The 26,073-nt window shown below is 41.5% G+C and overlaps 1 protein-coding gene across 5 annotated transcripts; it reads left to right on the top strand.

Annotated features, from left to right (window-relative positions):
- Positions 1–921: 921 nt before the first annotated feature.
- Positions 922–26,073, top strand: C9orf72 (C9orf72, member of C9orf72-SMCR8 complex). Of its 5 annotated transcripts, none has more exons than XR_015619700.1 (11): positions 922–1,030; positions 8,286–8,771; positions 10,016–10,075; positions 11,332–11,427; positions 11,923–11,987; positions 13,412–13,484; positions 14,623–15,351; positions 20,356–20,591; positions 22,786–22,843; positions 24,065–24,174; positions 24,291–26,073. XR_015619700.1 is itself a non-coding variant. In XM_087548868.1 (11 exons), the coding sequence occupies exons 2-11, from the start codon at positions 8,328–8,330 to the stop codon at positions 24,475–24,477; spliced, it is 1,446 nt and encodes a 481-aa protein (XP_087404994.1). In that variant the 5' UTR covers positions 922–1,030; positions 8,286–8,327; the 3' UTR covers positions 24,478–26,073.

Here is a 26,073-nt window from a genome sequence, read left to right as displayed (position 1 = left end):
TTTTCTGTGTGGGATATAAAATAAATGTCTATTCCTCATGCTATGCATTAGCTGTCTAGCCTCACCCAGTTACCTGACCTGAAAACTCACCCACTTTGACCTACAGCATCTCACTCTTAACCCTAGCCTTCCAAACACGGTACTATCCATTTTGTGTGTTTGGATGCATGCTAAACTCTACACATAATCCTTTGTATAGTCTGAAAAGCACCGTACAAAACAGTGTAAGAACTTAACAGATGACAGTTGCTGGGTTTAAAACAAACAACAAAAGAAAAAAGCATACACTACTACCCAAAGGTAGTGTTGATAGGTAGTTTGTTATTAATTCCTTTCTTTTCCTGTAAATGATGAAAAATATTAAACACTACTCATCTGTATTGAAAAGTCACAGTACAGTTACAAACCAAAAGAAGTTAAACATATTAAACGTCAAGGTGTTATTTTCCCAAAAGTTAAAAAACAAAGTGCACTGTATGACGTTTAGAAGAAAACCGGGGTGATGACGTACAGAGAGGGAGGAATTAACAAATTGTGCTTGTTGTGGAGTGAACGTGCACAGTCTGTGCACGACTTAACGGCAGTTACTTGTGCCATACGGACAAAAAGAAATCCACTCATTCATTAACTATTAGTTGAGCATCCACTACCTGCTGACCAAAAAAAAAAAACCTACTTACAACCAGTAACTATGCTCCGTGGGTCCAGCAGGTTTCCCTAACGCAGATGGCACTAATCTATCTAGGTTGAGCTCAACTCTGCCAACGTTATTTCCTGAGCAGCGGTTGGAAGATACAAAGCGCAAGACAGCCTCCGCCCGCCAGCTGCCACTGACATCTCAAGGCTGGCAAAGCACATTGAAAATGCGACGCCGGAACTTACGGAGTCCCACGAGGAAACAGCGGCGCGTCAAGCAGAGACAAGTTCCGCCCACGTGAAAGATGGCGTTTGTAGTGTCAGCCATCCCAATTGCCTGTTCCTTCTCTGTGGGAGTGGTGTCTAGACAGTCCAGGCAGGGTATGCTAGACAGGTGCGTTTTGGTTGCCTCAGATCGCAACTTGACTCCATAACGGTGACCAAAGACAAAAGAAGGAAACCAGATTAAAAAGAACCGGACACAGACCCCTGCAGAATCTGGAGCGGCCGTGGGTGGGGGCGGGGCTACGACGGGGCGGACTCGGGGGCGTGGGAGGGGCGGGGCCGGGGCGGGGCCCGGAGCCGGCTGCGGTTGCGGTCCCTGCGCCGGCGGTGAAGGCGCAGCGGCGGCGAGTGGGTGAGTGAGACGTGCGGGCGGAGCGGGGCTGCTGCCTCGGTCTGCTTGCCGGCCGGTACCAGCGGGTTTTTTCTTCTTCGGGGTGAACTCCCCCCTGTTCCCCGAGCGAAAGAGCCCTTGGCCTCGCAGGAGTTGCGGGGGCCGCGGCGGTGCGGAGGGGATGAGGATGGGCCTCGTCTACGCTGTCCGCCGGTGCTCCCCGACCCGAAGCTTCTCCCCGGCCTTTGAGGGAACCCTCCGGGGGCTACCGCGGGCGCGGCCTCCAGCACCAGAAGCCTGGGCCCCAGGGGTCTGTACCGGAGGCAACCAGAGCGCTGGCGGTCCTGCGACCCAGTCAGATCTACCGAGGGTCCCCGCCCGGGAGGAGAAAGCGAGGGTGGGATGGAGTAAGGACAGACAGCACGCAGGCAGAATTTCGCAGAAGTTTGCACTGAGTGTGGATGCTTTCTTACAAGGGTTGCAGCTCTTACCAGGGTGTTCCCCAGTTCTGTGGGACTTGACCTGGTTGCCTCACAGTTCCGCGGTTGCACAGACTTACTAAAGGAAGTGACCATTGTGACTTGGGCATCACTTGACTGATGGTAATCAGTTGCAGAGAGAAGCGCACTGATTAAGTCTGCCCACACAGGGTCTGTCTGGCCAGGTCTTATATTCCGAAAAGGAGGGAAATCTTGCGTTGGCCTGAGAGGGATTGCGCGTTCAGTTAGGCGCTTGTAGAATTTTGTTCGGGCAGGTGGATAAATTTCTAGTCACACTGTTCCGGTGCGTCACCAGTTGTGTAAAACGGGTACACAGACTGTCTCAGTAGTACTTTTACTTTACATAAAGGACCCAAAAAAGACTGAAAAATACTTTGAGATAGAATCATTAGTCCACTTGGAAAACTTATAATAAAGAGCACGGGGGGGGGGGATGTTAATAATAATATGGAATCAAAAAATAATATGAAATCAGAGTATTTGAAATATATTAGTCTTCACCTCAATTAAAGAGGACGTTCCAGGAGGCCCCCAGTATAGCCTGAAATCTTGGCAAGTGCCTACACACACACATCATGTGAATATAGGTGCTTTCCCCTCATTACATTTCATACACGGATGATAAAGTTTAGAAACTAGGCACAATAAGAGATCAGAAATAACTGATAATAAAGTCGAGCCATTGCAGCCAGGCTATAAAAGCTGCGTGAATGTGATTGCTTTGTGTTTCAAAAGTAGCCTACAGCCTTTTCACCCTTGTTAAGTAAAACAAGGATGACCTGAGTGCAGGCTCCTTGGTACTTGGACACCAGATCTGATAACCAAGAAGACAGAGGAATAGTGGCAGACAGTGTGGAGAGCACGAATATGCCAGACTGAAAGGGTGAATCACAGCCCAGGAGAAGGAAGCAGGTGCTTGCTTCACCCTGCCCAGCACCACGTGTCACATTAAAAAAAAAAAAAAACAAAAAAAACAAAAAAACAAACAAACAAAAAACCTGCAAATAATTTTTCTGGAAATTTTTCATTTACTATTTTTGAACGAATGTTTGCTACAGGGACTGAGAGTTTATCTGTGGATCAGGAGGAAGTGGGGTTTTCTGTTTGAGACACTGCTAACTAGCACTTCAGTGACCATTGGCACTGTGAGAAAGCTCTGAATCAGTTGGAAACTGCCTGGAGGTGCTGGTGCTCTTATTTTACAGAACGCACACCAGGGGGTGGGGAAGGGGGGGGAGAGAATGAATGAGAATATTACAGCCTGCACTGCAGATTGGACATTCAACAAGCATTTAAATTTCCAGGAGATAAATGTGAATATAACGTAAAAAGTTGGTAAAACAGTCTTTTTGGCTATGCTGGCCATCCGACTTTGCTTTCAGAACATGACCGAATGAATTAAAACTCCTATCTTTTGAGCCTGCCCTACACTCCCATGTTGATTAAATACTGACCAAGTGTTAGACACAGTCCTGGTGTCGTGGATATGGGTGTGAGTCTTGACTGAAATTGAACATTTGTGAAGAGTGACAAAGGCCAGGCTGGCAAGAAGTCCACTGTCTTTACAGGGGTCTTGATTAGTTCCTGTTTGGCCGAGAGGGCTGGTTGATGGCTGTCCCCCCACCTTCCCACAAGCAGTGGAAGCCTTATGGTGGTATAATTCTTCAGCACAGTAGCAGTAAGCAAATGGACTTCCTCAAAGCAGCCTGGAAAGTTGTAGCCAATTTTTTTTTAATTTTACACAGGTTTAAAGGAGAAGGGTGGCGGGTGTTCAAATGTGGCAGTTTCCTAACAGCGTTAATATGCTTATTAATACAAATACACTTTATTAGTTGTGGAAGTATCAGTTAAGCCCTTGTGACCCCTGAACTCTGTTGATAGAGTGATGAACCTTAGCCTCACTCTGGATTCAGCTTCCCTCAGAAGACTCTGTGGCTAATGTTAACCTTCTGAGATAAGCCCAGAAAACATAAACAAAAATATGTGAGTTTGAAATGAATTGTTTTGGCCACATTTGAATATGGGTTTTCACCAAAGCTAACTGCAGGTGTTAGAAATATCATACCTACAGCTTCCCTGATTACACTTCTCTATCAGACTTTATTTTTTTTAGGTCATAGGAATTTTCCCTTTTTCATGATTTAGTTTACATCCAGCTACAGTCCAAAAATATTATATTCCTGAAATAAACAATATCTCAGTTTTAAACTAGATGCTATTCTGAACAGTCTGCTCCTTTCTTGTACTTTCTGCTGTGTCCTACTGAGGACATGGTTGATTCCTTTGTCCAAACATCTGTCTGTTGTCTTCACACTGGATATATACCACCTGCTTGCTAGTCAGTCACTCAGACGTTCTAGTTATAAGGTCGTTTATATTTACTCCTTCTTTTATTTAATAATGGCCTCGGAGCAAGAGGGTAATGATACTGGTAATTTGGATTTGCCTAAGAGAAGCCATGAAGTACTCTTAAATGAAAAAGGTAAAAGTTCTCATTATAATCTAGAGGGGGGCTATATGGGTACTACTAAGATCTATGGTAAAACTAAATCTTCTGTGAACGTATGGAAGGGAAAAAGTTACACTGGTCTGGTCTTGCTGTTGCATTAATTTTACAAAGTTATAACCACAGTACACAATAAATAATCCTAAAACAATGAATTTGTAGGTAGATGGCATAATCTGAAAACCACGTTCTGAGCAGCGGATGCCAGCACGCTGTGCCGAAAGTGTTAGGCCTGTTCATAGATTTCAGCCAAAGTTCTGAAGGGGCTGGAAAGATAGCTCAGTGGTTAAGAGCGCTTGAGTTGCAAAGGACCCAGGTACCTCTACGGGCTCCAGGCAAGCATGGGGCAGACTGAGATACATACAGACAAAACAAAGTTAAGTAAATATGCATAACAGTGCTAACAATATATGAGTAAAATAAGAATAAGTTCACATCATAACTCAATAGATAAATTGCAAAGTTCTCTCCAGTGAGGGTCACTGAGCCCTTCACAAGATGGCTGCGTTGATGCGGGGATCTATGTGAGCTAGAGAAAGGTTAAACTTGACAGAGAAGTTCCACGTTAAATTGCTGAAGGCTTTGCTAGCATGCTTGACGTGCAGAAATGCTGAAGGCCACTGGGAGGTTTTCACAAATGAGGAATTAGAAGAGCCTTTTTACTAATCCACAGAAAAAAGGGGAAGAAGAAAATGTAGCAGCCTGCAACCGTGGACCCAGAAATGCAGTGGCAGTGACATTGTAAAGGCATGAAAGGACCAAGCTATGGAATACAGACTCAGGTGGAGCTCAGCATAGAGTCAAACGAGAGATCTTACTTGCTGCAGCAGCAGAAGGATGGGCTCAAAAGAGACACTAACTTCTGAATATAGTGGAGTTTTTGGGTTTTTTGTTTTGGTTTTTCAAAAGAATTGGGCAGAAAAATCTTTCAGCTGTGGAAGCTTCTGAACCATTTCCTCCTCCTGGCATCTAACCAACAGGGCTGTCCTAGCTCAGTGGTCTAGGATCATCCAAACATGATCTGTTATTGGATATTTTTAGTCCCAATCCAGGGTTTCTACCCAACCTTTGACCATTCAGTTCCCAGATAAAAGACACACACAACCTTTATATTTACAATGAGCCTTACAAGAGTTGGGCAGGTATCTATCCTCTATGCTGTTATGTCTATTTCCCAGCCAGTAATCCCATTATATAGTTTGCCATGCTTCATCTGGGCTGCTCTTAACTCCAATTAGCCAGCCCACATGGCCATTATTTTAAAAAAAATTTTTTTTTGGTTCTTTTTTTTCGGAGCTGGGGACCGAACCCAGGGCCTTGCGCTTCCTAGGTAAGCGCTCTACCACTGAGCTAAATCCCCAGCCCCTATTTTAAGATTTTTACAACATGGTATCTTCTCGCTTTACCTTTGTCTCTCCTCATGGTTCTCCAACCCCAAACTTGGGAACCCTAACCCCACCTATGTCTCTTCTGCCCAGCAATTGGCTGTTGGCATCTTATTCACCAATCAAGGTTACTTGGGGGGCAAGGTCATGTAGTCACCTGGGTCTAGGTGAGGTCTCTGGGAGCAACCAGTATTTAGCATAGCAAAAGACCAAACCGCAGTGATCACTCTGACACGTCAGTTCAGTAGGAACCTACCTCACTTTGTCAATCTTATCCTGTAGTGTGTGTCATCACCTGTTAATCACAGGAAAGAGTGAGTCCCATCGAATACGACATTTCAGAAAAAGACCGACATTTCAGAAAGAGACCATGTTCCTATAATTCTTTGTCATTCTGGTGTGTTGTCAATGGTTATACTTTTTAATCAATCTCTTTGCTCCTATTTTGTAAATTACATCTTACAATAAATATAATATACATGGGTACTCTTTGCAATGTAGAGGTCCAGTGGGGTCTTTGCATTCATTGCCTAGGGGTAAGAGGACTATTTTGGTAAAGGTTGCATTTGAAACTGAACAACCTAACATGATCTTTAGTCCTTTTCCTCATAATTAGACTAGGAATGAGGCTAAATAAAGTAAATGGCATATAATACTTTAAATTTCACAATCAGGTAAAAGTTTTCCCATAAGTCTTTAAGATTATGCGTTGGGACTCAATACTGGTTCCAGAAGTGCTTTTCTTTTCAGTATACTTATGGAATATTTGTTCTATTGTATTTAGAATTATTCAGTGCTTTTCAAATGAAAAGCAAAAATGTAACAGAAACATGTTTGCAATCTAGGTGAATGGTTGTGTGTTGAGTTCACTTATTTTGTGGTCCTGCAATTCGCTGCTGGTGGCGAGGACAACAGTGGCACCATTACAGTTTCCACTCAGATTACACTCTCTACTTCTCATTGAAAGCTGACCTCTCCACTGTGTCCAAAAGTCAACATCTTAAACAAGCTGTACAACTTTATAATCTAGAGTCTCCTCAGACTATTCAATTGACATGTATTAAAAAGTAAATAGTGCCTAAGTGAATTTCTAAAACTCAAAATGCACATTTAAAAACTCTAGGTAACCTATTCCTTAGAGTTGAGTGTCTTGCCAAGTTCTGTATGCCTAATCATAATATGATAGAAAGACTTGCTCAGTTCTAAATATAGGCGTTACTCCTTTGCATGAGACTCTAAACTCTTGATAAGATAGAGAAAAAGAGAGACAGAGATTATGACCGTTCAAGGCCCACTTGTGGGAATTAGTTATGTCCTTCTCCCTTCCTCCATATGGATCTTAGGGATTGAATGAGCTCCATGGCAGGCTGCACTGTCCAACGGTCTGCCCAGCCCAGTAAATAGACTTTTGTATTTACATGGCCATCACTTTGTGACTGATCTAATGTTTACTCCTACTCCCAAAGTAATCACACTGGCAGAGAGGAGGCTTCCTGCAGTAGTTGCCTTACATAAAACCTACCATTCTGTCACTTTCTCCACTTTAAATCTTTGATGGCATGTTTTTAATTAGAAACTTTGTGATTTTCTACATACAGTATGTAGACTTTGATGTGTTGGAGTGAAGATCCACATGTGTAACCCTGGCGCTGGATTGGCTCTGAGCTCCTCTGCTCTTGTCTGCCTGTCTTTTTGCTCTGAGTAACTGAAACTTTCATTTTAGCAACTTAGTATGCGCCCTTCACACTGCTGTACTGCCTTCTGCACTACCGCCTTTGCTTATTGTCCCTTCCTGTTTCAGTGACTTTTTAAGCACTAGTGTTGGACCTCGGTACCTCAGTCGCCAGAGCTCACTGAGCGTGACAGGGCTGTTGCTCTGTTGCTGTTTTTTTGATCTTGCATCTTTTTAGCTGATTTATGGTATTTCTGCTCTCAGGGTTGTTTTGGGTTTTTTTTGTTGTTTTTTTTTGTTTTCTTTTTTTTGTTTTTGTTTTTGTTTTTGTTTTTTTTTTTTAATTGCTTTTCTAGGAGCACCTAGGAAACAGAAACTGGGAAACTTAAAAGAGCAGCAGTGTGTTCCCTCTCAGTTCTAGAAACGCCAAGCCTAATGCAAGTGTTAAGTGATCATCAGGAACATAGTCCTCTGAAGGCTTCTTGGGGATCCTTCCTTGTCTCAGTACCACCTCTGGTGGGGAGCAGTAATCCATGGTACTCTCGCTGTGCTGTCCAAGATTGATCCGCGTTCCGGTTCCTGCCTGTTGTCTTCCGGCAGCTAGCTAGCTTTGCTTTAGTCTGCCTCCTCCTCAGTCTCCTTTCCACTCCTCTTAAGCACAGCAGTCATTGGATTAGAACCCATTCTTCCCTCCAATGGCCCATTGGACCTAATTTTACCTACTTTTAACTAGGGTACCATTTGAAACACCGGGTCCTCCCCTTCCTGTTTCGTTCTTTAGTTGAAATGGTTTAGGGACCAAATATCAAACATCCAGTCGTTACAATTGTGCACAGGCTATGCATTTGGAGGTAGTAAAGGCTCATTCTTTGTTTCTGTTGGTATGTGACATTTTCTAAGTCAGTTGGGGTGTGGCTGGATATCTTTAAATGGCTGAACCTAACCGCTGTTTTTGTATGTCTCTGTTTAGCTATTGCAAGCATTTGGATAATGTGAGACCTGGGATGCAGGGATGTCGACTATCTGCCCCCCACCATCTCCTGCTGTTGCCAAGACAGAGATTGCTTTAAGTGGTGAATCACCCTTGTTGGCGGCTACCTTTGCTTACTGGGATAATATTCTTGGTCCTAGAGTAAGGCACATTTGGGCTCCAAAGACAGACCAAGTACTCCTCAGTGATGGAGAAATCACTTTTCTTGCCAACCACACTCTGAATGGAGAAATTCTTCGGAATGCGGAGAGTGGGGCAATAGATGTAAAGTTTTTTGTCTTATCTGAAAAGGGCGTCATTATTGTTTCATTAATCTTCGACGGGAACTGGAACGGAGATCGGAGCACTTACGGACTATCAATTATACTGCCGCAGACGGAGCTGAGTTTCTACCTCCCACTGCACAGAGTGTGTGTTGACAGGCTAACGCACATCATTCGAAAAGGAAGGATATGGATGCACAAGGTAAGCAGCTCTTTTTTTTTTTTTTTCTTTTTTTTTTCGGAGCTGGGGACCGAACCCAGGGCCTTGTGCTTGCTAGGCAAGTGCTCTACCACTGAGCTAGATCCCCAACCCCGGTAAGCAGCTCTTGATCTCATTCAGAGCAACCTGGCCAGTGAAGTGTCTTCTGGTACTTTTACACTTAAGTTTTGGGAATTATATGCAGCCAACACCAGACAGCTATTATGTTGTGTCTCCTGGGCACAGAAAAATCTGCTCACATGACTGTGGTCTTCACAGTCGTAATGGAAGATGAAATGGTATTATAGCTTAGAGAAAGTAAACATTCAGTTGGAATTTGTTCTGGAAGCTTTGGCTCTAAGTCCTTCTTGTTTTCCTTGAGTGACTTTGTCTCTTCCTTACAACCGTTTTAAAGTATAAATGTTCAAAGATGCTGATAAGCTGTCAGCCTTGCAGCCCTTGGTAACTAAGCTGCTTTCCCATGTTCCCAGTTTTCTATAATGAGGATAGACCAAAGGGATTCTAGGGAGTTACTCCTTTCAATTTACAAATTTAGCTAAAGGAAATACGGTTTTCTCCTGATACATTGCTGTGCATTTTCAGCATATAATTCGCCTTCCTATTTTCTAGTTTAATATTGTCCTGGAAACCCATTAAAACATGACTAATTTTATAAGGCCTCTAACCTACTACAAAGGGTAATAGCATCTTTTAAAAAGAATAATTTTCTTTTTCTCTATTATACCTTTTGCAGACTCCTTCCTTATTTCTGACAAACTTAACAAAAATCATTTAGATCCAAACAGTGTAGCTGCAGGTGATATTACAGGCAAGTAATCCCTGCTCAAGTCTGAGGCAAAAGGATTTGAGTTCAGTGCCAACCTGTTCTACCTGGTGAGTTCCGGTCCCATAAATAACAAACTAAAACAACCATCCCTCTGTTCCTCAGATGCAAGTCGATCTTGTTTGATTTGAATAGTGTGTAATTATTTTCTTTTGAAGCTGCAGGTGTTATGTGGGCCGTCTTTGACTAAATTATCTCTTTACTGCAGAATAAAGGATGCTTTGATTGTATTTAAGTTCTATGTGAAACCATGAACTTGCTGAGCTAATCTCTTGTCCCCATCCTTTCTCCCCACCTGCATAGAAAGTGCTTCCCTGTGCACTGTACATGATAGAACATATCTACACTGAAAAATGAACAAGCATCGAAATGGATTTGTTGAAGTAAATTTTCTTTTTCTTAGGAAAGACAAGAAAATGTCCAGAAAATTGTCTTGGAAGGCACCGAGAGGATGGAAGATCAGGTACAGTGTCTATCACTTGCTGCCTGTGACAGTTCCCCTCTGCTCATGTCTGTATAAAGTGGTGGGTCCTTCTGGTAAGGATACATTCATTTGACAGAAGGAGCCTGAAAATGAGTAACTCTTGTTAAGCTGTGTAGAGTGAACTGAATAAAAATTTCTGCAGCCTAAATCTGAAGACTAGAGTAAAAAAAGTTAATTACATCTACAGATTAATATTTGGCCATCCTTTTCAGTTTGGCAAAATATGTTTGAGGTCATTTACTTGTAAAATTAAGATACTACATGTAATTTATTTTTTTCAAAGATTTATTTATTTATATGAATATATGGTCATTTTCTTCAGACGCACCAGAAGAGGGCATCAGATCTCATTACAGATGGTTGTGAGCCACCATGTGGTAGCTGGGATTTGAACTCAGGACCTCTGGAAGAGCAGTCAGTGCTCTTAACCACTTAGCAATCTCACCAGCCCCACAATTTATTGACTCATCCCCTGACTCCTCCCATAACTTCCACCTACCCAGATCCATACCTGTTCTTTCTCTCTCTCATTAGGATATAATCAGGCATCTAAAATAATGATGGTGGTGGTGGTGGTGGTGGTGGTGGTGATGATGATGATGATGATGTAAAATAAGTTAAAAACAAACCAGAAGAGGACAAAATAAATAGAAGTAGAAAAGAGCCAAAGAAAAAATTCAAGAAACACATGTAGGGACAGATACAATATTTGCATACACAGAAATTGTATAAAAACACAAAACCAGAAACCATAATATGTATGGGGGCGGGGGGACCCTGATACAGGGTAGTAAAGCACTTTCAGAAACACCACTGACCTTGCGTTGTGCTAGGCTTGAGGCCTGGCCTTAAAGAGCGGTGTGTATACCCTGGAAGACTTCTGCAACAATTAGCTTTTCATTTGTGAGCCAATACCAAATGGAGATAGTTTCTGGGTTAGCCCTCATCTGAATCAGGCCTGTGCAAGCCTTGTGCTTATGCAGTTTTTAAAAGTTACTCCTTCCGAACTGTGTTCACAGGAGCTGCTGTATGAAGGGAGGGAGCACACCCCCAAGGCATCGCTCAGGGGTGCAGAGCCAGCTGTAGGCACAGTTTTCTTAAAAGGTTTATGTCGTAGTTTTAAAATTCAGACGTTTCTGTGTATTTGTGGCAGATTGTTTGAATGTTGAAATTTGCAGTAATATCCTTTGTCTTCTTCCCATTACCTGGCATTCACTTCCTTGTCTTTGGTCCAGGGTCAGAGTATCATCCCTATGCTTACTGGGGAGGTCATCCCTGTGATGGAGCTGCTTGCGTCTATGAGATCACACAGTGTTCCTGAAGACCTCGATGTGAGTCCACGCATCCTTTACCCCTTGAGCAGAGTGTGCCTCAGCGAGTGCATGAGTGTGTGTGCGTGCATGTGTGGTGGGCGGGGGGGTAGGGTGCGAGCATGCTAAGAATTGAACCCCAGTTCTCAGGACCAGCAGCCAGTACTCTTAAGCACTGAGCCATCTCTCCAGCTCCTCGTCCACCAGTTTCTCTGATCATTTGTTGAGGATATTTCAGTCACACATTTTCCATGAGTAAATATCTCTGGACACTGTTCCTAATCCTGACTTGTCGTTAATCTTGATCTCCTAATTCTGATAGAGGAAATTAAAAGAAGCGTCTTTGACGCTTCCTGGCCAAGTTCCCTCTGCTACTCTGAAAAGTGCATACGCAGCATCACTAGGTAGCCCCGATGCTCATGAGAGGCTGGCTTGTATCGGCTCTAGACCTAGGCATATTATTACTAAGAGTGCTCTCAACACTGAACAGACTAATTTTGTATGTGTGCCTTTTAGATAGCTGATACAGTACTCAATGATGATGACATTGGTGACAGCTGTCATGAAGGCTTTCTTCTCAAGTAAGAATTTTACTTCTTATTCTGAATGCTAATTAGAGCGGATCAAAATCTTAATGCTCACCCATGACAAGATTTAGAGGGGGAAAAATGGTAGAACACCTACTTCCTCCAAATATTAGGGACCATATTGCACATTTGAGTATATACGTGAGGCGTATTGATACGTGTTAAGCGTATACGTGAGGCGTATACATGCCTCAGTAGTGGCAGGTCTGACGTTACTCTTCCCACAGTCTGAAAAGGCTGAGTTTCCAAAGTACCCACAGGAGTTCTGATCTGTGTTTGGGTTTGGTTTCTTCTTACAATTCTCATTATATATAACCCTTAGAAATCTATCAAGTTGAATTGCGTTGTAAATTCCTGTGAATTCTTTAGGTCTAGAAATGGAAATTATTTCTATTTTAGACTGACATTTTTCTTTAACATATAAGAACAAGGGCTCTAAAACCAGACTATCTGGGTTACAACTGGGAAAACTTGGGGAAAGTACCCAAAGCAGTACCTTCATTTTCTTACCTGTGAAATGGGAACAGTGATAACAGCTAGTTTATCAGGTCCTTGTAGGCACCAGGTGATATGGATAAGCTAAAGCACTTAGGACAGTGCCAGGAACATGAACTCACCCAGGAGACGGTAGCCAATGTGTCCTGTTATATTTGCTCTAAGAAAGACAGTAAGTGGAATAGCCAGTACTCACCAAGCAGCTGTGTGTTCCTTTGCAGGATAGAGTGGTCCACATGCATCCCTCGTCTCCTGTTGTAGTCTTCTTTACAGTGGCAGACCGCCACTAGCAGTGAGAAGTGAACAAGTATTTTGTTCAAGTGTTTACTTCTTTGTTGCATTCTCTTTAAGCTCACAGTGAATACTGGGTGAAGATGCTTAATATCAAGGCCTGAATGGCTTGAATCAGAAGCACTTCAGAATGCTGGGACCAGCCATTCATGCATTGTTTCCAGTGTCCTTTCTCTTTGAAGGAGTTACTATAAGATAATGGCATCTATTAACTAACCACGGTATCTTTTTCCTTAAAAATATATTTAATTTTATGTGTTTGAATATCTGCATATATGTATGTGCACCACACCGGTGCCTGGTACCTGCAGAAGGCAGAAGAGGGGTTTGGTGTTCTTGGAACTAGATGGTTGTGAGTCACCATGTGGGTTCTGGATCTTCTCTGCAAGAGCAGCAGGTGCTCTCCACCAGGGAGCCATCGCGCCAGCCCTGAGTTGTCGTTAAGATGACATCCACGAAAGGTCCCTAGAAAGTGCAAGGTTTTACACAACAGAAGATGACATCATGCGGGTGACATCATGCGGGTGACATCATGCGGGTGACTTTGATGTTCATCAGGCTCTGGTGTGGTATCAAACCTAGCTGGTTCTTGTCGTTGTGAAGCCGTGACCGTGCCGGTGTTTTCATTACAGTGCCATCAGCTCACATCTGCAGACCTGCGGCTGTTCTGTGGTGGTAGGCAGCAGTGCAGAGAAAGTAAATAAGGTAATCCTTTCTACAGCTCAGCTATCCTCTGATTTTCGTCATCGCTAGCATCGTATCATGGATTATCATGTAAATAGTAGGCTGCGATTGAAATAACCTCATAGTGTAAGGAAGCAGCGTAATTTTACCAAATTCCTTTGACAGAACTAGTTCCTCTAGCAGAACTGACTAATACAATGAGTAACAATTTGATTACCACATTAATTTTCATAATCCATAACTCCCAGTTGAATCATAAATTGTTTTGAGAAAAATTTTTAAATGAGATTTTTCTTTTTTGAGACAGGGCCTCACTATATACAGTCTGGACTGGCCTGAAACTCCTTATGTAGATCAGGCTAGCCTCAAACTCACCACAGTCCACTTGCCTCTTATGCTCAACTACAGAGATTAAAAGTATACGCCATCTGGCCTGGCCTTTAAATGAGGTATTTTTCTCCTATTTTCCAGTTGTTGGTTTTTATCCCTGTATGACTCTCCCTCCTGAACAGTTTGTTTTTGGCTGTGTGCAGGATAGGAACTGTGCTGATGACTCTTACCATGAGGTGTAGAGTGACCACATGCAGCTTTCTAGTAAGACAAACATCTGAGAGTCACAAAAGCAGAGAGTGTAAAATAGCTAACGAGATCATTCCGCTTCTGGAGATGATTTCAGCAAAATCTATGAGTTTATACCATGAACATAATGGGATGAGGGAGCCAAAACACTGATCGAACATTTCCAGAGGACACGTGCCAAAAGTCAGCGGCCATCTTTGTCATCTTTATAGACACATGACACATATTCATATCAACTGGAACAAACCTAATTTCTTTTTAAATGTTTCACATGGAAATAAGTTGGGGGAGGGGCTCTTTGCTTTACAAAGCTATTCGGCTTTTTTTTTTTTTTGAGAGCTAGCCTGTGTACTTACATGAACTTTAATTTGCCAAGTATACGAAAACCTCTCATTATATTTTAGCTGGGTATTTAGAGCTGTCATGCATGACCCCCAAAGGCAGCAGCTTTCCACCTGAGACACTGAAGGTCTTGGGCTCCATGTGGGTCATCCTTGTTGGCTTAATGAAAAGAGAAAGGCTCCATTGTTTGGGCTCATTTATTAAGGTTTTTTTTTTTTCATCTCTCATCTTCTTTTAGGTTAAATAGCTTGTCCTGTATCATTTCAGTTTTGAGAGACAAGTTGTGTCTACTGGAGTCGAGAACTGCTGTCTTCAGCTCCCTCTGGCTATGGTCTGAGTCCCAGCACAGCCACACAGCTGTTCACTTTGCTCTGTACAGCTCTAGGCCAACTTACTGGCAGCGAGCAATTTCTAAACCCACCATTCACTTGTTCCCCATGAAACTGAGCAGGGTTTTTTCTGTGGAAGATTTTGGGCAGTCCCTGTTGTCACTTTGCATCAGACGATAGTTCCCTCAGTGAAACATGGTTTATTCTCCAGATGAAGGTTTCATGGCCAAATACAGTTGGGAAAAAAAACAAATATTATTCACTTAGAGAACAACAATAGTTATCCAAGTGTAGCAAGTTCTGAGATACCAAGCAGTTGATTTACCACCTACTCCTAAACTTAACTGGCCACAAAATCCCTTTGTAAGCAGGATGTGTTTTGACCCATGCCCTGTCAAAGGATGCTCCTTACTTGGGAACTGTTTCAATGATGGCAACAAAACTTTCTATTGAAATTTATTTCATAAACAAGCAGTGGCCTTTTTACCTCACGTGTCAATGCTGAACCTTTTCTTCTCTAGATAGTAAGAACACTGTGCCTTTTTCTGACACCAGCAGAGAGGAAGTGCTCCAGGCTGTGTGAAGCCGAATCGTCCTTTAAATACGAATCTGGACTCTTTGTACAAGGCTTGCTAAAGGTACACTTGCCGTTCATTTATCGTATATGAAGCAACAAGTAAAAATGAACTTTAAAATTATTACGAGCATCTTTGTAAAGTATACTGTTAGCATTAATGGATCATATTTTGAATTGTCTGGGGACTGGTTTCTTCCATCATTGTGAGCATGAAGTGTATGTCTTAGGGATCTACAGTTAGTGTCATCTGGGAAGCACCCTCTAGCTGTGTGTCTGGCCTTGGCGTTTTCTTGTTAAATCAGTGCCTGAGTCAGACTGAGCCTCTGAAACGGTAATGTTTCTTTTGCTTACTGAGTAGGTATGAAAATGTACCATGCTGACTCAGTTTAAGAAATTAAAACATCTCTTAAAACTTAGACAAATTGTCTGTTTCTAGTGCTTATATTTTTAGTTTTTATATTTGTTTTTTAAGCAAACTAGATAAATATAAATTAGCAATTTTTTCCAATAATTAAGTGGAAACTATTTTTTCCCGGCAAGCCCTGGGTTTGATTGAGAGACCCTGCTTCAAAGAGAGTGAGATGGAAGAGCAGGCAAGGGAAATTGCAAACTTGCTTTCCATGGCCACTGCATGGCTCTCTCATACTTGTTCTTAAGGATGGAAGCAAAATGGAACAAAACAAAAGCCGTGTTGTTGTAGGAACTGTAAATAAATTTGTGTATTCAAGGAACATCCCTACTTCTGTGGTGCAAAAGCTGTCTACATTGGACAGATCTACAACCAGCGTTATACCAAATAGAGAACCACTGAAATCTCTTCATCAAGATGAGAAACAAGATAATAATGTCTACTTTCTCAGCTTTTATTCAGTCAGATCTCTCTCTAAACCTTTGACTAGACTGGCTGGGCAGTGGTGCCCTGGGATCTACCTGTCCATACCATCCCCCAACACTGGGTTATAGGTACATGCTGCTGCTGCTGACTTATACATGGGTGCTGGGGATCCTAACATAGGTTGAGTTCTGATGTTTACACAGAAATTAGTACTTTGCCTACTGAGCCATTGCCCCAGCTCTAGTTTTTGTTTTTTAAAAATCTAGTAATTGGAATTTTGAATGTTCCTAACTGAAGAAAATGATAATTATCTGAGATGTTTGGTATGATACCTTGAATGAATCATACTTTTTGTGCATGTACTAAAATGTCACACTGTACCCTGCAATTACAGCAATTGCTCTGTGTTGATTGGATAGATGCATGTGTAACAAAACTTATAAAGGAGCATATATATATATATATATATATATATATATATATATATATATACACACACACACACACACACATACATACCTATATGTATATATATGTATGCACGGAAGGAATTTATTAGAATGAATGACTTACAGGCCAAGAACAGTAAGACTAAGAATATAATGGTTGTTCAGTCTGCAAGGCTGATGTCTCAGCTGGCTTCTGTATACAGTGGAATCCCAAAGAAATAGGTTCCAATGCTAGTGAAAGAATGGTCTTGCTAGCAAGACAAGGGTAATCAGGCAGAAACCAAAAGCTTCCTTTTTCCAAGTCCTTATATAGATTTCTAGCAGAACAAATGGCCCAGATTAGATCAGGATTACAAGTAATTTTAAATGGTGTTAAATGGCATGTCTTTTCCCAGCTCGAATGATCTGGACTAAAGGAGTGTCTTCCTCTCTCAAAGGTCTGGATAGAAGTGGATCTTCTACTTCAGATTGAACAAACTCCCTCACAGATGTGCCCTACACTTTTGGATTTTGGTTACAGATGTAGCCAAGTTGACAGCCAAAAATAATCATTACAAATTCACCCAATATCAGCTTGACACACAATCACATCTCCTTATGTCATAATTAATTTCCAAGTGAAAACAATAACCAGGTCATAACAACATCTAAACATAATATCACTATCCCACATACAATCAGAAATGCATTCTAGGGGTTGGGGATTTAGCTCAGTGGTAGAGCGCTTGCCTAGCAAGCACAAGGCCCTGGGTTCAGTCCCCAGCTCCGAAAAAAAAAAGAAAAAAAAAAAAAAAGAAATGCATTCTATATTCAACCAGGTCATAATTACGCCTAACATGATATAACTATTCCTTGTACATCAGCAAACATTATAAATTTACAATAGGTGCCAATGTCTTATTCTTTTAATACCTGAAACTTAAATACGATAACCATTGATATTTCTTAATTGATGTTACAGCATATGATAAAGAAATTGATGAAAGAAAACACAAATGTCTACAAATGCATTCTTAAGAAAATATGACAAAAACTCCCATGTCAGTTATAATCCTCTTTTCTACAACTAGTCAGGTGGCCTTAGCTAGTATTTATAACTGCCTTACTTTGCTAAACCATTTTGTATTTTCTCCACCCTTGGCAAGAACCCCAGCAGGTCTTGGCTCTTCCTGGAGGAGGGACCCATACCTTTGTTCCTTACCTGTCTGTGCTCTTTGTCATCTGCCTGGATTGGGTTGTTGTGTTTCCTATTGACTTTAATCACAGAACATGGCAGCACCAAGAGATGCCCCAAAGGATCTCCTAAACATAATCTTTCTTACCTCCATTGTGGAGAGGCAGTCCAGTTCCCCTTGGTAGTCTGAATCCCCTTTTAACACCTATTACTTTCTTAGCTGGTTGGCTTAAAGAGCATCAGAAGTCCAGAGTTGCCCAAGGAAAATCTGAGCCTCTAGTTCTGTACAATGTTGTTCTAGGCCAGCAGACTTTAAGGTCTTAAGAACAGGAATCAAAAATTTTCCATGGGTCACTACAGGGTGGTAATGAGTGGGATTATTCTCCTTTCTACCCCTGGATTCCTGGACCTGTGGATCCTGGTGTCAAAGAAACTGTCTTTTATATTGGACACTGATTAAAAGCGTGCCTTCTGGAGAACCCTGCTGCAGCCCTCCATGCTGCTGCCACTCAATTGGCACTGTAACTGTGCCTTCCTGGTACCAACTTTTGTCCTGGTTAGGGTTACTATTGCTGTGAGGGACCATTATGAGTACCAAAGCAAGTTGGGAAGGAGAGGGTCTCTTCAGTGTATGTTCCACATCGCAGCTCATCACCAAAGGAAGTCAGGACAGGAGCTTAGCAGGGCAGGGACCTGGAGGCAGCTGATGCAGACAGAGGCCATGGAGGAAACATGGCTCGCTCAGCCTGCTTTCTTAAAGAATCCAGGACCACCAGCCCATGGGAGCCCCACTCACAATGGGGTGGGCCCTCCCTCAGGAATCACTGATTAAGAAGATGCCCCATGCTTTCCTACAGCTCAGGCATTTTGGAGACATTTTCTCTTTGAATCTGCCTCCTCTCTGATGACTCTAGCTTTTGTTAAGTTGAAATAAAACTAGACAGCCTTAAACTCACAACGATCCACCTGCCTCAATTTTCTGAGTGCTAAGATTATATTAATTTAAAAATTAAATATAACATATAAAGAAGGATGAGAAAGGGCTAGATTCATATAATAGATACAAGTTATGGAAAACAGAAATTTTATATATATGTATATATATGAATATATACACACACACAGTTTTTCTGGTTTTAATTCTGTCGTGAATGTTTTGTTGTAGGTGGTGGGTAAATGCATGAAATACATCTGATACTGAGAGGGTAAAGTTGAATGTGGAGCCCCACAGCACCTGTTCCACAGGCCGACTCTAACTGTAGAAATTCATGGATTTGTATAGACTTTGGGTCTGGCTAATTTTGGTGTGTGATATTTATATATATTTGCAAGATTTTTTTATAATGACATTTACCAAATTAAAAACATGTTTTAAAAAGTTGAATTCTTGCCAATAAAATTTAGCTTTTGGTGATTGGAGATACAGTTCATTAATATGGTTGGTGTTAACTTAGAAAGTTAAAGGCCCTAAGTTCAATCTCTAGTTTCACCCCCAAAAGGAAAACTTTTGGGTTTCAAATCATGCGCTTGCCGTGAGCTCAGAACTAAAATAAAACCACATTTCTAATTTTGATTTTACAAATCTTCACTTATCAATTGTCCTTAGCATCACAGTGAAGTACACAGTACTTCCTAGCACGCCCTTGTTCAGTTAGATAATGGCATTTCTGAAAGAGCACCCTGTACACCAGACACAGGGGAGGCACAAAACTGTGAGTGAGTGAAATACTTGTGAGTCTCCAAACAAAGTGGAGTCGTGCTGGTGTATTTGCTGTAGCCATTAGATTGGGCTCTTATACCTCTGCCCCTTCCCGTCTGTACTCCACCCTAACCCTTCCAACCCCGCCACAGTTGGTAGGAGAAGAAGGTTAGAGGTGGAAGGGCGCACACACTTCCTTAGACTCCTTCCTACTGATCACGGGTGTTGGGTCCTTGAGGCAAGTCCAATCTTCCTTGTCAGGATATCTCCAACTTCTTCTCATCTCTTTACTCACAAAGTTTATCACAAGTTGATAAACTACCACAACAGGAACCAGCAGTAGCAAGGACAACAGTTGTCTAGCTTTCCAGAAATATCTTGATATACGGTAATTATCCTAGCCTTTAAGCATGAAAGGTTTGCGCAGCCTCTGTGTTCTGCACTCAGCACAATACCTCGTACACAGCAGGTGCTTGCTGCAGGGTAAGTGGCTGCCCAGCTACCTAGGAGGAGTTAAATATTTACCTATTAACACACATACTATTCAGATACAGAAAGGAGATAAAACAATCAAGAAAGAAAGGCAATCATAGTTTTATAGACCAGCAAGTAATCACATTAATACGTGGCATAGGTCCTTGTACTCTTTTCCTTCAGTGCCCACACCCTTCATTTGGATTATACATGGCATGTTCTGACCCACTTTTTTAATGACATACTGTATGTATATTTTCACTGGAAACACAAACTGTAGTGGCTGGATTTTTATATAGTAACCGCTTGAATATTATCTCTGAACAAACTCTGTACCAGTTCACAGGAGTATGCATCTCTTACCATTATTATACTTTTAAAAATGCTTCTCTCGTTTGTCATATGGCCAGTAAGTTTTCTCTTCCTTCTGACAGGATGCGACTGGCAGTTTTGTACTACCTTTCCGGCAAGTTATGTATGCCCCTTATCCCACCACACACATCGATGTGGATGTCAACACTGTCAAGCAGATGCCACCGTGTCATGAACATATTTATAATCAACGCAGATACATGAGGTCAGAGCTGACAGCCTTCTGGAGGGCAACTTCAGAAGAGGACATGGCTCAGGACACCATCATCTACACAGATGAGAGCTTCACTCCTGATTTGTATGTGACACTTGGCCTTAGGTGTCATTGTTAAACAACATAAAACTTTTGTCATTTATGAGTAAAAACAATGCAAGTAGTATTTTAAAGAAATGAAATATGATAAGCCAAAACTCAGGCACTTTTTTCTTTATTTTTTTAACTTTAAATTTTTATTACTATTATTTTTAGGCAGTCTCACTGGGCAGTCCTGGGTGACCTGGAACTCATTATATAGATCAGGCGAGCCCCAAACTCTGCCTCCTAAGCGCAAGGATTAAAGGCATGGACCTCCATGCCTAGCCTAAGTCTTCATTTCTTAAAATACTGTTTCCTGTAAGATAGGTTAAGATTGCCTCTTAAAATAAATACTTAGCAAATATATAGTGATCTCCTAGTTACTTAATGAAGTGCCAGGTTAATAGTTACCAGTCTGAAAGTGTTAGCCCCTACTGCCGGAAGTTTAGTGTATAATGGTCATCGTATGTTAAACAAAAGTAACTCTTAAGTCTTTATTCCTGGGTGTGAATATCAAACACAGAAACATAGTTGATATTTATAAAGAGAATAGTTTTTTCTTTGCATTTTATATTTTGCTGTGTATTTCTTATCAGAAAATAGTAAAAGTAAATCTCACTGATCAGCAAAGTAAAAGTCAATAGTTGTTGATTGATTAGGGGGAAATTATGGTTTTTAATTATAAAACTTCAAGAAAGCATTTAATGGTGTTCTGAAGTCTGAAAAACATAGTGAGACAGTGCCACTGTTCTCTCATTTCAGTCAGAACTTGAAATGGTGCTAGTCCTTTGTATACACTGAAAATATGTTAAGTGTGATCATCCGGTTCAAGCGCGTTAGGCAGCAGTGAGCCCGGACAAATGGGTGTGACCCGTGTGTCTGAAGAAGAAAGCAGAGCTGAGATAAGAGGCACACGGCACACCAGGAGCCATAGTAAACTGCTGACAGACGCCCAAGTAGGAACACAATGCCCAGAGGTCCCAGTGTGTCGCTGCAGAATTAAAAGAACCCATTTTACACAGCTCTCCTTTGCTTAGAAAGGTTGAGGGGAGTTGCTTCAGAAAAAGACATGGTCAAATTGAACTCTTACGTCACTAGTTCACATACTAGCCATCTTGGAACACATAGCGGTTTCCTCACTGAGTCTCTTCTCAGGAAAAGAGGAGACTTGAGTGGATTTGCACCACGCTAGTGTCTTTGCTTTGAATATGTTTGGTTGGACAATTTGACAAAAGCAATTTTTCAGCTATTCTGGCATGACAAAATCATGTCATGAATTTTGGAATTTTATTTCCAGTTCTAATAAATGTTTTAAATATAAAATTGTCAGAAATATTTTCAGCCACAAGATTATATCTTCTATTATTGTGGGCTTATGATAGTATCAGTGTGTTTTAAATAATATTCTCCTTTGAGTCTGTGAGGTTTGAGGTTTCAGATTTAGGGATTCACACACACTGGGCAATTGCTATACCATTGAACAATTATTTATTATTACCACGGAGTAATCCCCAGATACGTTTCCGTCGTCCCATGGTTCCTGGGCCGTGGTGTTGTGATCACTACCTAATCTGATTCTTTTCATTTATCTTATTGTGATAAATGTTAAATTTTCCCTCTGGCATGAATGTGATAGCCTAGGGAAGACAGAAGAAAAACACTGAAAGAAATGGGGTGTGAGAAAATAAGTCTTGTTCATTAGCTTCTGGTCTGACCTGCATGCTGAAATGGGTCGCCTCGATTGGCCATTTTGCCTGGACTTTACATGCTAGCCATGGCTGAGGTAGAATAGCTTATGACCTGGTTTATACTTACAGATGGTGAGTCTCTTGACCTGAGCCTAATTTGTAAGGTGACGGTTCTAAAATGCATTGATAGATAGGCACATGCCCTGCCTGGACAGCCTCAACTTACACTAGCTAGGAAAAAACGCTAAAAATGTATAAATTACCCTTGAGTTAAAATGGATCTCTGTGTGTGTTTGTGTTTATTTTGTGTGCATTGAGTGTTTGTGTGTATTTGCATTTGAGTGCACTGAATTTTGAACCCAGGGCCTCATGCAAACTAAGTATCCTTTCCAAATACACTCATCTGTCTTACACATCTGTGTATAAAACTTTACCTTTTTGTCTAGAATGAGAGACTGTGGAAACTGACTCTATAAAACCATTTAACATCTGAACCTTTTTCTTCTTAGGAATATTTTCCAAGATGTCTTACACAGAGACACTCTAGTGAAAGCCTTTCTGGATCAGGTAAATATGATACCACCTATTGATAGACAAAAGAGCACTGCATGTTTTCTTTTAAAATATGTCGCACAGTGTCTACAGAATACATACAAATCACCAAAGAATTAAAGTGCTAGAGGTGTTTCTAAAGTCCGTAAATGAATTTCTCTTTGAACTAGTAATGGGAAATGGCCTGTATCTTAACAGTTAAAAACAGCATTCTCCATCCTTGTAGTTGTTTCAGGTACAGCCCTATCCCTTGAGGACTTTTGTTGTGGATGAAGAAGAGGGGTGTGCTTTAATTTGTGTTACTTGAATTGAAAATATTCTTTTTTTTTTAAAGATTTATTCATTTATTATATATAAGTACACTGTAGCTGTCTTCAGATAAACCAGAAGAGGGCATCGGATCCCATTACAGATGGTTGTGAGCCACCATGTGATTGCTGGGAATTGAACTCAGGACCTCTGGAAGAGCAGTCAGTGATCTTAACCATTGAGCCATCTTTCCAGCCCGAAAATATTCTTAAAACTTAGCTTGCTGGGCTGGAGAGATGGCTCAGTGGTTAAGAGCACCGACTGCTCTTCCTGAGGTCCTGAGTTCAAATCCCAGCAACCACATGGTGGCTCACAACCATCTGTAATGAGGTCTGATGCCCTCTTCTGGTGTGTCTGAAGGCAGCTACAGTGTATTCATACAATAAAATAAAAAATTTTAAAAAAAATTTAAAAAAAAACTTAGCTTGCTTCTGCTTAAATTGTAGCACCTTTATTGTCTCTGTTTTTAAAACATCTGATGAGCTACACATTTGGAGATGGTGGTGGATGGCATGAGACTCTTTCTATACGTAAGCGGAGCTTTGTCATAATACCCTGTGCCACCGACATAGCTTTGAGAAAAAGAGCCTCAAGTTCACTGGGACTTGTGGATCCGGGTCTGCGTGAGATGTGATAGTTCGTAATTGTGTAATCCCATGTTTCTGAAGCTGAAACAAAATTGCCCCATCCTCCATACCACCTGAAGTCATTCACTTAGTTATTTTTCATAATAAAATAAGATGTTTTGATGTAGAATACAAATTTCAAGTGCATTAAAATAGGGAATCTCAAAAACTGGGAGGGTTTCCAGACATTTGCCACTACCTTGGCCCCGCCCTTTGGAAACCAGGCGACCTAGCTGCAATGGGTGATGTGTGTCAGATCCCGTCAACGTCATGGAAACTGTACTGTCTTGTGTCCCTGCAGGTCTTCCATTTGAAGCCTGGCCTGTCTCTCAGGAGTACTTTCCTTGCACAGTTCCTCCTCATTCTTCACAGAAAAGCCTTGACACTAATCAAGTACATAGAGGATGACACGTGAGTCCGGCCTCTCTGGAGGAGAGCCTGTATGCATTGGAGTTGCTGTGTGTTCCCTCCGAGCATTGTCCGCATTATAATGTTTGGGTTTTCTGTCTGCTCTGTTTTATTTGTAGGCAGAAGGGGAAAAAGCCCTTTAAGTCTCTTCGGAACCTGAAGATAGATCTTGATTTAACAGCAGAGGGCGACCTTAACATAATAATGGCTCTAGCTGAGAAAATTAAGCCAGGCCTACACTCTTTCATCTTCGGGAGACCTTTCTACACTAGTGTCCAAGAACGTGATGTTCTAATGACTTTTTAAACATGTGGTTTGCTCCGTGTGTCTCATGACAGTCACACTTGCTGTTACAGTGTCTCAGCGCTTTGGACACATCCTTCCTCCAGGGTCCTGCCGCAGGACACGTTACACTACACTTGTCAGTAGAGGTCTGTACCAGATGTCAGGTACATCGTTGTAGTGAATGTCTCTTTTCCTAGACTAGATGTACCCTCGTAGGGACTTATGTTTACAACCCTCCTAAGTACTAGTGCTGTCTTGTAAGGATACGAATGAAGGGATGTAAACTTCACCACAACTGCTGGTTGGTTTTGTTGTTTTTGTTTTTTGAAACTTATAATTCATGGTTTACATGCATCACACTGAAACCCTAGTTAGCTTTTTACAGGTAAGCTGTGAGTTGACTGCCTGTCCCTGTGTTCTCTGGCCTGTACGATCTGTGGCGTGTAGGATCACTTTTGCAACAACTAAAAACTAAAGCACTTTGTTTGCAGTTCTACAGAAAGCAACTTAGTCTGTCTGCAGATTCGTTTTTGAAAGAAGACATGAGAAAGCGGAGTTTTAGGTGAAGTCAGTTGTTGGATCTTCCTTTATAGACTTAGTCCTTTAGATGTGGTCTGTATAGACATGCCCAACCATCATGCATGGGCACTGAATATCGTGAACTGTGGTATGCTTTTTGTTGGTTTATTGTACTTCTGTCAAAGAAAGTGGCATTGGTTTTTATAATTGTTGCCAAGTTTTAAGGTTAATTTTCATTATTTTTGAGCCAAATTAAAATGTGCACCTCCTGTGCCTTTCCCAATCTTGGAAAATATAATTTCTTGGCAGAAGGTCAGATTTCAGGGCCCAGTCACTTTCGTCTGACTTCCCTTTGCACAGTCCGCCATGGGCCTGGCTTAGAAGTTCTTGTAAACTATGCCAGAGAGTACATTCGCTGATAAAATCTTCTTTGCAGAGCAGGAAAGCTTCTTGCCTCTTTCCTTTCATTTCTGCCTGGACTTTGGTGTTCTCCACGTTCCCTGCATCCTAAGGACAGCAGGAGAACTCTGACCCCAGTGCTATTTCTCTAGGTGCTATTGTGGCAAACTCAAGCGGTCCGTCTCTGTCCCTGTAACGTTCGTACCTTGCTGGCTGTGAAGTACTGACTGGTAAAGCTCCGTGCTACAGCAGTGTAGGGTATACACAAACACAAGTAAGTGTTTTATTTAAAACTGTGGACTTAGCATAAAAAGGGAGACTATATTTATTTTTTACAAAAGGGATAAAAATGGAACCCTTTCCTCACCCACCAGATTTAGTCAGAAAAAAACATTCTATTCTGAAAGGTCACAGTGGTTTTGACATGACACATCAGAACAACGCACACTGTCCATGATGGCTTATGAACTCCAAGTCACTCCATCATGGTAAATGGGTAGATCCCTCCTTCTAGTGTGCCACACCATTGCTTCCCACAGTAGAATCTTATTTAAGTGCTAAGTGTTGTCTCTGCTGGTTTACTCTGTTGTTTTAGAGAATGTAAGTTGTATAGTGAATAAGTTATTGAAGCATGTGTAAACACTGTTATACATCTTTTCTCCTAGATGGGGAATTTGGAATAAAATACCTTTAAAATTC

Source organism: Rattus norvegicus, chromosome 5, assembly GCF_021556685.1.
Source record: "Rattus norvegicus strain SHRSP/BbbUtx chromosome 5, alternate assembly SHRSP_T2T, whole genome shotgun sequence".
NCBI classification, from domain to species: Eukaryota; Metazoa; Chordata; class Mammalia; order Rodentia; family Muridae; genus Rattus; species Rattus norvegicus.
Note: the sequence above shows the minus strand (reverse complement) of the source record. Positions and strands in the feature narration are given on the sequence as shown.